This window comes from Dermacentor albipictus, unplaced genomic scaffold, assembly GCF_038994185.2.
Source record: "Dermacentor albipictus isolate Rhodes 1998 colony unplaced genomic scaffold, USDA_Dalb.pri_finalv2 scaffold_38, whole genome shotgun sequence".
Taxonomy (NCBI): domain Eukaryota; kingdom Metazoa; phylum Arthropoda; class Arachnida; order Ixodida; family Ixodidae; genus Dermacentor; species Dermacentor albipictus.
The window spans coordinates 1,200,179-1,213,543 of NW_027225592.1; the positions used below are offsets into that span (position 1 = coordinate 1,200,179).

Genomic DNA, 13,365 nt, shown 5'->3' on the forward strand with positions numbered 1-13,365 from the left:
TTCGAAAATTGGCCTGCTATCTTGAGGGCTCTAGGTTCGTCATCGAAACGAGTCATTTCCCTCTCAAATGGTTGGAGATAAGACCTTCCAATATTGGCCGTCTCCTGCTCTGCAGTCTCGCTTTACAGCAATATTCTGTTGAGATAGGCTATAAAAAGCGAACTCTCAATGGCGATGCTGATGGCTTGAGTTCAAGCTCCTGGATCGATAATCAGCCTCGAAAGCTACCCAAAACTCGTTTTTTTTTCCTGACGTAGGATTGGAAAAGCCTTATTTTGGTTCACGAAGCTGGGTTGAGCCATGTCTTGCAAAGCGTATAACGAGTTGATGTACGTATTTAGTGTTGCTGTAAGTTCTGTAAAATTGTCGTTTTTGAGTGGGAAATAAGCCTGCCGGAGCTCAGCGAGAAGTTGTCTCGCGCTTGATGACTGAGTGCCTGAGTCTCGCAGTAGTTATATCGACGCGTGCTATGAACTAGAAACTGTTACAGACCCTTCTGAGGTATCTAGGCTCGGACCGAGACGTTGAGCGACGTGCGAAAACGCCCACAGTGTTGCGTGATCCAGAGAGCTGTGCGACAGCCGACGACGACTACAAGCACCGACCTGCGTCATCCCTCCGGCCAACGTGTGTAGTCCCCTGCCCATCAGGATCTCCATCGGCGGCGGGGCAGTAGCCAATCGAAGACATCTTTTAGGCAACCTCTTTCTTTTTTATGCGATAGCAATTATATGAACACTCCAGGTGCACTTTGTCGTCGCCGTAGGCGTAGGCGTCGCTGTGATGTTCCGTATACTGTTCAAGGGCGACAACACCGTCGCCGCGCGCCGTATCTTGCATGTGCCAGTGAAAGCGCACGAGGGGAGCCGGCGATCGCGGCTCAATCTCGCGCGCGCAAGGAAGAGAAGCGGGGAGGAAGCGCGCCTTCTTCGCTCGCGCGCTAGGCACCGGGTGGAAGGGGGGGGGGGGGGAGCGTTGTACTCTGGCAGCGACTACGTATTGCACAGCCGCGCGTGTTCGCGCGGGCCGTATATTGAAAGCAATCTGCGTTGGGGGCAGAGTGTAGGCGCGCCGACGGCTCATACATTTGTGCATGCTGTATTCTCGGCGCTCAGTTTTCGTTGAAGCGATATACGGCACGAAAGTCACTTCTCTCGCTGCTGTTGCCGCGCTTCCTTACGCCAGCGCTCTGACAGCGAGTGTCTGCGGTCATCGTGTGTGATGTATTCACGTTTGCCTGTGCACGCTGACACCGTACTTGCTAATTTAGTCAATACGCGAATATATTTGCTAGTATAGCAATTATATTTATTATTTATATTAAATAGCAATATTTGCAAGTATGCTAGTATGCACACGCACTCAGCAGCAGCAGCGGAGCAGACAGTTGTACGGCGGCTAAAGACGCTTTTGACGAACGTTACAGGTTGGAATCGTGGCCTCAAACCAGTGCCTGAGACGACGAAAGCTGGAGCGGACGAGCAGGATCGATTAGATCAACCGGAGGCCACGCGGACCATCACGTGGGGTACACCAACCGCTGCTGCCTACAAAAGGACATCGCCCCCCTTGGACTATCGCACACGCAGTCAGCAGCAGCAGCGGAGCAGACAGTTGTACGGCGGCTAAAGACGCTTTTGACGAACGTTACAGGTTGGTTTGTTCTCTTCGCCTATCGACGGCACTTTTGTTCTGTTACGTTTCCTGCTGCTGCTGGGTGCACTCTGTGATCGAACTTTACTAGTGTGCTGGGTGCTATGAATGACATATGTCCAGCATGCGATGGCAGGATTCACGAATCGGAGTCGTGGTTGCTGTGCTCAGAATGCAAGTATAGTTACCATATCGGCTCATGCTCTGCGGTAACTGACAATTCTTACAAAAAGAAGTCTGTTGCTGCTAAAAAATCTTGGATATGCGTGACGTGCAAAGCGTCGACTCGAGGAGCCAATTCTGCGGAAATGCAGAATGAGACGTTAGAAAAGAAGTTCACCTCAGAGCTTGCGGCAATTCATCTCAAGCTTACTGAGCTACTGGACATCAAATCAAAGGTTGACGATTTGTCCCAAATTAAAACAACTGTTGATAGCATTGAGGAATCTATGAAAGTTATGTCCAGTAAATACGATGAAGTTCTTACTCAGATGACGCGGCAGTCCGCAGACATCTCAGACCTCAGAAAGCGGGTTGTGAAGCTTGAGGCCCACGCTAAAGAAACAGACGTGGAAAAACTTCAGCATGAGTTGAACGAGCTAGATCAATACAGCAGGCGCCTAAATCTTGAAGTGAACGGTTTGGCCTATCACGAAAATGAGGACCTTCTGGTAAAGCGCAACCAACTGGCAACTGAACTTGGGCTTCCACAGCTTTCCGAGTCTGACATTGAAGCCGCCCACAGACTAGCTTCTAGAAACGAGAGGAAGGGAGACAAGCCCAATACTGTGATGGTGAGGTTTTCATCTCGTCAAACTAAAGAAAAATGGCTTGCAAAGAAAGAACAATTGAAGAAAACAAAGTCGGCTATATTCTTCAGTGAAAACCTCACGGCTTGCAATAAGAAGCTTTTCTGGGAAATGAAAAATAGGGCTCTTGAAAATAAGTACGATTTCGCATGGCACAAGAATGGCAAACTTTTCGTGCGCCGCAGCCCGAGCGATTGGGTGATTAGAATTGCAACAGTGCATGACCTAGAAAAAATACGATAAAATGAAAGAAAGCTGATCGCAAGAAGTGCTTACGTTCTATTCACAAACATAACAAACTACTATGACGCTGAGGCCTTCCAAAAAATTGCTTCACGCCAGAAAAAAACAGTTATCACTGATTCACCTTAATGCGCAAAGTCTTCAAAACAAAAAAGATAGTGTCGACTTCTTTTTGAACAGCCTAAATCACCAGTTTGATTACTTAGCTTTCACTGAAACATGGTCTACTGATAACCATGATACCGTGCCATTTACGAACTACAGTTGTGCATCAATCTGCAGGGAAAACCAAAGGGGTGGTGGTGTATCGATTTATGTTCATGACAGCGTTAAATACAATATTGTCAAAGAATATACTGTAATATCTTCTCACTTTTAATCTGTCATGATAGAATGTCAAAGCCTTTTAGTAGTTACTATATATAGGCCCCCTTCTGGAACTGTGTCTGATTTCCTTACTTTCATGGATGAAATGCTTGAGTATTGTGAACAGAATGGCGCACGCGTGATTGTTACAGGAGATTTCAACATAGACATGCTATCACCAAGCAACAACAAACAAAATTTTCTTGACAGAATGCTCTCTTTTGGCTATGAAAACACAATTCATGTACCTACAAGGATAACACAGTTGACTGAAACTGCCTTGGATTTATGTTTCACTAACTACAAAAATGAAATATGCACAGGGGTTCTAACACCTGGAGTCAGCGATCACCTGCCGATTTTTGCAATTTTGCCGTGGTGCGTAAAAAAACGAAATCCAGCAAATCCTACGCAGCGTAGACAGATTAACCAAGAAACAATTAAGCATTTTCAGAATGTTGTCGCTGACACTGATTGGAGCTGTATTTTCAATAATACTGACCCTGTGAATGCCTACGACATATTCATAACAAAGTTAACAGACCTTTATAATTTAGCTTTTCCGATTGTGGTGCATAAGATAAACAAGAGGGCGAGAAAGCCATGGATAGACGCTTCACTTTTGAAAAGAATGAAAGCAAGAGATAAGTTGTTCACCGAATTCATACAAACAAAGCGCTTAGACTACTTGGTTGAATTTAAGCAGGTCAGAAATAAGATAGGATCTGACATTAAAAAGGCGCGATTTAGCTACTATGAAAAAAAGTTTGCAAACATACTCAATGGTCAGAAAGCAATTTGGAACGCTGTGAACGATCTTTTGCAAAGGAAAAATACGAAGACAATCTCTGAGCTTCAAATAGAGGGCAGATCTTGTTCAGGTACTTTACTTGCCGATATGTTCAATGAGCATTTTTTGAGTTCAGGAGCTTCTGATATTTCAAATGGTGCTGTCCAGTCTTACAAATCGTATATTAAAACACACGTCTCGGAATCTATTTTCCTAACTCCCACGAATGAATCGGAAGTAGCCTCGCTGATACAGAATTTAAGTAACAAATGTGCTGTGGGTTTTGACAATATAAAAGCAGAACCTCTAAAAGCAGTTTCAGAACACATAAGCGCACCATTTGCACATATTTGCAACCTTATTTTGAGCACTGGAACGTTCCCGGAGAAACTGAAAATTGCTAGAGTATCCGTTGTTCACAAAGGGGTAATGAAAATGACATGAATAACTACAGGCCCATTTCCGTTTTGCCCATTTTTTCAAAAATTATAGAACGTGTCATATATGTACGAATTGCAAACTTTTGTAGCTTAAACAAAATTATAACCGAACATCAATACGGATTTCAGAAGAACAAATGTACTGAAAAGGCCTTACTATCTATTAAAGATCAAATTATTGAACATTTTGAGCAAAAACATCACACAATTGGAATATTTCTCGACTTTAAGAAAGCTTTTGATTCGATTAAGCATGAAATTCTTTTGCAAAAGCTGAATGAATATGGAATAAGAGGTACGCCCCACAATTTAATAAGAAGTTCCCTTACTAATCGGTATCAGTGTACAGATATGCAGCACTCGAAGTCACAAATGGGCAAGATCAAGTACGGCGTCCCACAGGGTTCTATACTTGGGCCACTTTTATTCTTATTTTATATAAATGACATCGTAAACGTACCTCTAACACCAGATATTATATTATATGCCGATGACACTAACGTCTTTTTCTCGGGTCAGGATATGTCTACTCTAGTACAAGAAGCGAACCTTTGGCTTAGCAATTTGTCGCTATGGCTGAGAACAAATAAGCTCGAATTAAACATTAAGAAAACAAAGTACATCATTTTTAAACCTCGGAACGATTGTATTCTCCACAATACGCAGCTCACATTCCAAGGAGCTTTGATTGAGCGCGTCCAGACTAAAAATTTCTAGGCGTTATCTTTCACGAAACATTGAGTTGGTCCAATCACATAGATAATCTTCGCACCCACATATCGCGATCCATTGGCATAATTGGCAAAATCAGATGTTTACTACCCCTCTGGGTGACAAAGCAGCTTTACTACACTTTAGTTTACTCGCTCATGCATTACTGCCTATTAATCTGGGGCACAACAACAAAAACAAATAAAGATAGTATTCACAGGCTCCAAAAAAGAATCTTGCGTATTATCGAAAATGTTCCGTGCCGAACGCCTTCTGCTACACTTTTCCATAAACACAGCATATTAAAATTAGAAAACATATTCCTTAAAAAACTAGCGACAGTCATCTACAATCAAATTAAATCGGACGCAGGTATATTTCAGGATACCTACTCGCGGAAAACACACACGTATAATCTTAGGAAAACCACCTATTACAGTGAAAGGATTCGAACCAACTACGGCAAGCAAAAACTAACGCACCTTATACCTTCATTTCTAAACTCTAGCATGACGGCCATAAGCATAGTGAATGAAAGCCGATCAGTAGCAATTTTCAAAAAAAAGATGCATGCTTATCTAATGGCGCTTCAAACATGACATCTTTTTCTTTCTCTTCCGTGTAAGACTTCCTTATATTGTATAAGCTTTCTTCCAGAACTGCATTGTGCCTCAAAATTCAGCCATGAAAATTTTTTGCTGTTCATACCAATTATGTTCTAGTTCACTTATTAAAACCACGGCTTAGTTCTTTTTTTCTCTTCTGCATTTATGTATTACATCATGTATTAGTGTTACATTATGTGTCATTATGTAGTGTTATATTTATGTATTATGTATTACAGGCTGAGTGTATTGCAACAATTGTTTTTCTTTTCTTTTTTTTCGTTTTTTACTACATTGATGTATTATCTAGTGACTCGCTGAGTGTTGTGCAATGTCGTTGTCTGGGCGGGGATTGGCGCATTGTCAGGCATTCAGTTGCCTTTTCGCCACCCCTTCCCGCTGTACCACTGGATATGTATGCTGAACTGATGATAAAATAAACTATTCACTATTCACTATATAGGGATGATAAAATGTTCGCGCTGAGCTTAGTGCCACAAGAAGACGGCACCCCGCACTCCTCCTTTTCCTCTGTCTTTTGAATTGGATTGGCGCGTCTCGCTAGGTGCTTGCGCTCAGATTTCCGAGCACACGTTGGTGGGCACCTGGTTTTGTACTGGGCTTTCAACAGATCGCTCGTTACTCGCGCTAAAGTAAAGGCTGCGAGATGAAGAGAGCGTCGGATATCGTAGAAGTGATTTACCGCGCGCTTACCCTGTAAGCACGTAGGAATGCCGGAAAGCACTCATACAAGCAAGGGTTAAGAAAACTAGCTTTATTTTCTTTTACTTTATTACGCACCTTCATACTGGGTCGCGCCGAGCGATGGCTGTTCTAACCAGCGCAGGATAGAGCCGCCCTACTCAGGAAGTTACTTCGCCAACCCGGACCAGCTCGGCCGTCCGAGCGTCCACCTATCCAGGCGGCAAGTGATTTGGCTCACATGCTGCGTGAGCAAAAGCGTAGACGTGTAGCTATTGAAGGAGATGACCGGTGACTTGCGTCCTCTTTTGGAGCACGCCATCGGTGACTGGTGGAACTATGCCCGTGTGGTATAGTGCGGGGCGAGCTGCTGGCGCAGCCTACACTCGCGGTGGCCCCTGTAAGATAGTGCAAACTGACGAGTGCTTTCTGCGCGGAAAGCGGAAGTGCAATCGAGTCCGCCTAATGACGGGCGACAACGTTCCGCCGAGCCGCCAAAATTACGGTGATGTTGCAGATCGTAGACCACGGCTCTTCGGCATGGTCCGCGCGATGACGCGGAAGCTGCTACTTATCAATGTCGACAGATGAGACGCCGCGACGCTAGGCCCCATTATGGCAGCAAATATTCAACCGGGGACAATTATTCACACTGACGAATTGGCGGCATACAACTGTACGCCAAATTTAGTGGATGCTACGGAGCGAGCCTCAATATGCATTTGGACGCAATAAACCACAGCCTGAACTTTCTGGATCTCATCATGGGCGATCACACGCAAGAAATAGAAAGTTGGAAAAAGTGAAGCGTCACCTCGCCAGCGGCGGGTACGGGCGAACTGCACTGCTGCTGGAGTCACATCTGACATGGCTGTGGTGGCAGCCACGTGCGCTGCAACGCCTCTTTCTCGCAGTTTTTAGGACAGCCATCATACTGTCTCCGCCATAGAACCTACTTTGTTCCTCATCCGCGGCTCAATAGAGCTCAAGCATTATCGCTCCGTCTACTACAAACTAATACATATCCCAATCCGTCGCCCTTACATAAGATCTATCCAGATACACGAATGCTACCTGCCACGACTGTGGAGAAATAGCCACGTTATAACACATGCTATGGCGGTGTGCCCGGTCACGCTCTATCATCGATAACAGCTCGGCCAGGTGGGAGGCGGTTCTCCGCAGCTCTCTTCTGACTGACCAAATCTGGGCAGTCCACCAGGCCCACGATGCTGCCCAGAGGCTCAGCCTTCCGGTTCCCATGTGGGAGCGGCCCGCTTCGTGAAGACTCACGATCTGCAGGACTTCAATAAAGTTTTACCATGCCACACCATACCATACCATCGCTCGGCGCTACCCAATATAAAGGTGCATCACAAAGTAAAAGAAAACAAAGCTAGTTTTCTGACACCTTGCTTGTATGATTGTTTTCCGGCATTCCTGTGTGCTTACACGGTAAGCGCGCCGCAAGCCACTTCTACGCTACCCGACGCGCACTTCGTCTTGCATCCTTTACTTTAGCGCGAGCAACGAGCGATCTGGTAAAGCCCAGTGCGAAAACCTGGCGCCCGTCAATCTGTACTCGGAAATGCGAGCGCAAGCTCGTAGCGCGCCGTGCCAATGCAATCCAGATGATAGAGAAAGAGGGGGAGTGCGGAGCCCCCTTTTGTGACACTAAGCTCAGCGCTACACGATACACCTACTACCCTTAGTTGTCATAGCTGCCTACTAATTTCCTATCGCAATCGATGCTGCACCTGCTCTCTCTCTCTCTTCATTTATGGGTTGTCGGAATTGTCTTAGATTGAACGAAAATGTTGATAGAAGAATTCAGAACAAAATTGTGGCATTCTGACAGAAATTAGCTGTAAACATAGAACTGATAACTCCAAATGTGCACAAGAGTTCCCTATTATGATTTAGCCGAACTGACTATCAGCACGCATATGCCTGAGCTTGTGTGCAAGTTTTGGTACTTACAAACAAGACTCTGGCAAATAATTTGTGCTTTTAAATTTTCAGACAAATGAAAACTGTCAAATAACATGAAAAGCCAAACAATTGTGATCCATTAAACCTAAGTACAAGCTATTAACCAAGCAACAAGGAAGGAAAAAAGTAATTCCTGAAATAATGTAGTAGACCATGTTTTCTAACTTTAAGAGAGCAATAACAGAAGCTCTTGTACGTTAAGTATGTACAGTCAATACTGAGTCACACATTAAATCTCTAGGTCTTGTTGTTATCGATTAAGTGGATTCAATAGGATAAACACTATTTTGAAGTTTTCTATCATTAAAGAAATGTAGGTAGCATGAGCTTTTTTATATTTTCGCTGTTCCTGGACACCGGAGCTACAGCGAATTCGCCCATCTATAGTATGGACCACCCTTTTACGTTCTCACTTTATATATGCCGTATAGAACGCATTGTGTATTGGCTGCTTCAATGGAAACGTCTTCTTTTTGTTTTTGAACCTTATATTACGTGATAACTTTTGAATATATTTGATACAGCATAATCCTTGTAGTACGTAATTTAGTGCAGAATGCGGGTCTGCTTACTTCACAAAGATATATATTGGCTGACAGAACAGTTATGTATAAAACTGGTCGAGTATTTCCCTCCAATTTTGTAGGCTATGGATTTTTTCTTTGAGACGTTTTATAGCTCCGCCTTAAATTTTCACCAATGAACACAAACCCATCTTAAAAAATTTTGAAACTTGCTCAAAATTAAACATGCATGATCTTTAGGATGAGCAGCAACAGCATCCTACTTAGGTCCACTGTCAGTGAAAGCCTTCGCCAAGGATGAAATGCTCCTGTTTTGCGTCAAGCAAAACCACCTTATTTGTGAAAATTTAAATAAAGTAAATAATGTGCTTGTTACGATGTTGGGAAGCTCTCATCGGCTGTGGTAGACTAAGGATACCATAAATCTTTCAAGGCATGCACCTATGCCCGTACCTCGCCCTCCACCCGCAGACACACACACCAAAAAAAATAAAGGGTCTTATGTTAGGACTGTTTGAAAGAACAACTGCCAACCAGTCTTGATGCTGGGCATGTTATTGACGAATTCCGTCGGCCAATGGAAAAATGCATGTACGAAAACCTTTGCAAATATGGGCCCTGTGCCGGGGTAATTTACCAAGCCTGTTCCAACGCTGCTCTTTTTCACGCTATGGCACGATCCGAGTGGCGCAATAGGATCGGCCGGCCGCAAACGGTGCATGAAAAACCAGGAATACAATCGCATAGGAGGGATCGCTTCATTATATTATACTGGCCTGGGTCCACATTATTTAAGCATATCTTACGTAACTAAGTGTTTCCCTGTTGGGCGATGGCAGGCGTCACTCAAAATGGTAACCAGTGTGATGGCGAGGTGGCAGTCGCCTCGCTACGCAATCGCAGAGGGCCCTTACGACAAAGTTTTCTGATTATTAAATTGTGCTTTTACACAAGAGGACCGTGACTCGTGTTACTCGTGAAAGGACCCCACGAGTAACAGTACGTGAGCGTATGGCCCTGTAGAAATAAAGCCGCCACGGCCACGAATGAAACTTGACATCTAAAACGTTATGGGGTTTTACGTGCCAAAACCACTACCTGACTAGGAGGCACGCCGTAGTGAGGGACTCCGGAATAATTTGGACCACCTGGGGTTCTCTAACAAGCTGCTAAATCTGAGTACAAAGATGGTTTCGCATTTGGGCCCCATCGAAATGCGTCCGTCATGGCCAGGATTTGATCCCGCGGCATCGTGCCACACCATAGCCACTAAACAACCACGGCGGGTAAACTCGAGACCTGGAGCTTAGCAGCATAACGTATACACCAGGCGTCTGAGGGAGAAAGAGAAATTTTGAGGATGCGTGCACTGAATCGGTCCTCAGCAATTCCAAGTCGCTTCCTCTCGAAGTGCTGAGCAATCACTTGCTTGGCTTCGGTGATCTGACGAGAACTGGTGTGAATAGTTAAATAGTTGAAAGGTGAATAGTTGCTCACACCCTTCAACCTCCCGTGTACAAACCAAGTGACGCTAGACTTGCAGTAAACGTGGTCACTTTTGATCGTCATTTTTGTATAATTTTATTCGAGGAGTGAGACATGACCCATTTGATTCCTGATAACAGTGGGCCAGATTACCTAGTCCTTGTGTGCGGCTACAAATTCTTTGTTCACAGCATCTCAGGCAACCATTTCAATGGCGCTGTAGTCATTATAGAAATAACCCACGGTATTGTTACGTAATTATGTCAAGCAAAAATAACTCATTTGGTCGAAAATTTCTTGCTCTTGATGGGTTCCATTTCATGATTTCTTCGTGTCCATCCAGGATCTCTAATCACTAGTTACTTGAGTTACTCTTTAACCCGGTAGTTACTTGAGGCAAATAGACAGAGGAACACATTATGCAGCTCGGCGTTGCACGTGCAGGAAGGCAGTTTGACGAACCCCATTGCTCGTTCTTTGGGGAAGCCTGAGGATGTACGGATTGAAATGCTACGAGTGACATGAAAAGGCAGGTGTGTATGTGTGTGTGCGTGCGTGTGTGCATGCGCGCGTGTGTTCAACTACCTCAACTACCTGAAGCAACTAGTAACCTCAGGTAACAATGCAGCCGCCTGCGTGGCTGACTCCGCGAAAGGCTGTCTCAGTGGGCGGAAAGTGGGGAACTTGATTGAGCCTCATGCGCATAAAATGAAGTACCGATTCGGCAGCACGGACTGCCAATGCCCAATCTGTCCTACAGAACTGTACCCTAGTCTACCATTACCGTCTCCGCGTTCCAAATTGAGCACCGGTGCTGGCATTTAGAAGAAGTAATTTCCTTCTATATTACGCTATATACGCTGTTACGCTATAAGCTATATTAACTTAAGCTGAACCTGTAAACGGCTATTCTAAGTTGGAGAAACCACCCCTCTTACCACGAGATAATCTTAGTAAAGCAACAAACGATGCAAGAAAAAAAATAAAGGCTGGTATAGCGATGACTGCTTGAAGTTCCTTCAGCAGGTCTTCATTTCTCCTTTGAATTCGGCAGCGTCCACTGGAATCAAGCTAATTGATTACTGGGAATAAACTTCTACGACACACTCAGAATGAACAAAACACTGAACCTAGAAAGCTTCGATAAAATATCTGCATGAAAACGCAACGTCTGTGGAAACAAATTCTTCGAAATCTACGATGCCATTCTGACGTGTCATTACTGAGATTTCTCCTGCAATAAGCAGTCTTTTTTTCCGCCAATTGAATCAAAGTAGAGCGCTGGAAAAATGCTTCAGTTGTATAAGCTGATTTATTGTTCTGTAATTCCTATTTACAAAAAAATATGACTTCCGATACCAAATATTCTAAAATAACATTTTCTTCTGAAGCTCACGAACTGCCCTGGAAACACGATATAACATTTTCTTCTGAAACCGCCGCAATGCTTTGGCAACGGACCTACGCGAATAACATGGTGAAGTTAGTTCGACGTGCCGCCCTACGAGGGTTTGTAGTAGAATTCTTCAATGATGTCATTTAACTGCAATATTTCGGAGGAGCTAATGAGACGGGCATGTTCTTCTTTCCCTGTTTTTTCCAGACACCAGCTGCAATAGAAATTGCACTGTGCCTTCCATGGTGGCCTAGTGGCGCAGTGGCGTCGGCGTTAGCGCTGCGAAGCTAGAGAACATGGGATCGAACCCTGGCCGCGGCGCCAACGGCGGCGTTCCGATGGGGGCAAAATGCAAAAAAAAAACGTGCACTGTCCATTGTGTGCCCGTTAACGAACCCCCAACTGGTCGAAATTAACCTCGATTCCCGCGCTACTGCGTGTCTATAACATTCTGGTTTTGGGAGGTAGTTAACAACAATTTAAATTATTCAATTTCACGGTTCGCAATGCGAGCTCTGCAGCGTACGTCGAAGCCCTCTTTGAAGCGTTAGTATAGCGAAGGTGGATGTCGCTTACCGAGGCTGAGTGCTGTCAGCGATACAAATATTATATAGTCAGAAGCGTGTACGCTCGCCGAACTTGTTGGAGTGTCCATCCGTCTCGCTGCGGAATCGGACATAGAGTGTTTCGTGGACGCGAGCCGGTATGGCACTATCACTTCACACCTGCAACCTGCGCGAAGTTGTACTCTTGGCATGTCGCGCACGATCCATGTGTTTGCCAACATTCTCCAGTCTTCTTTTTTTTCTGTTTCTTTCGACAGCGTGACATCTCATTTGGAACCGAGGCAGGACGAACTTTTACAGCTGCGCATAAGTGAGCACGGGTTCTTTATTGTTGCGTACGCAGTGCGAATAGCATTGGAGGAGGGAAGTGAGTCACCAGCTGCAAGTCAAGGCTAGTTCGAAAGCGACAACAAAAAAAGAAAAAAAGAAAACGCCGGTCACATTTGTTGGTGTTGTTTCAAAAAGGTAGAGGAGGTTCCAACTTCTTACATCAACAATGGAGAAAATGGCTCGCAAAACACGTAAAGTTAACGCCGTCTTTTTTTTTTATGCAGCGACCTATAAAGAGCACATTTTCTTTAATCCCCCATGGTGGACAGCGTAATTTTGCCTTTCCAGGCATCTCACCTGAACACGCGCAAATTACTTTCACAGCAAGTCTAAATTTTGAATTAGCTCATAAGCAAATTCTTCAGCCCCAGACTTTGTCATCATTGAAATCAGGACACATGTTCAAGCTGCGGAAATTAAGCGTGAAACCAGTGATGCCCGCAACCATCATCCTCAGCGCATTGCTTGTACACTGCAGAACGAAGGTCTGTCCTAGTGATGATCTAATACCTTTGTCCTGCACCATCTGACTCCAACCTGGGCTTTCAAATTTTCTAATCTTGTCACACAGCTTAATTCACTGCAGTTCTCGACTGCGTTCTTCTTTCTATTCACCTGTTCCATTGCACCAATGGACTACCGATGACCTGTTCTACACACATAATGACCTGTCCAACTTCATTTCTCCATCTCGATTTGGACTGGAATATATCGGCGTTTGCCCTCTTCCTGTCTCATGACGCACACTTACCG

The 13,365-nt window shown here is 44.6% G+C and overlaps 1 protein-coding gene across 1 annotated transcript in view; it reads right to left on the bottom strand.

Annotated features, from left to right (window-relative positions):
- The window catches only part of LOC135916925 (sodium/iodide cotransporter-like), a 91,702-nt gene extending 79,295 nt beyond the window's left edge, over positions 1 to 12,407 (bottom strand). Inside the window, exon 1 of the mRNA XM_065450364.2 lies at positions 12,293 to 12,407. Coding sequence (XP_065306436.2) covers positions 12,293 to 12,395 — 103 coding nt within the window. The 5' untranslated portion in view covers positions 12,396 to 12,407. The remainder of the gene's footprint in view (positions 1 to 12,292) is intronic.
- Between the last annotated feature and the right edge of the window lie 958 nt (positions 12,408 to 13,365).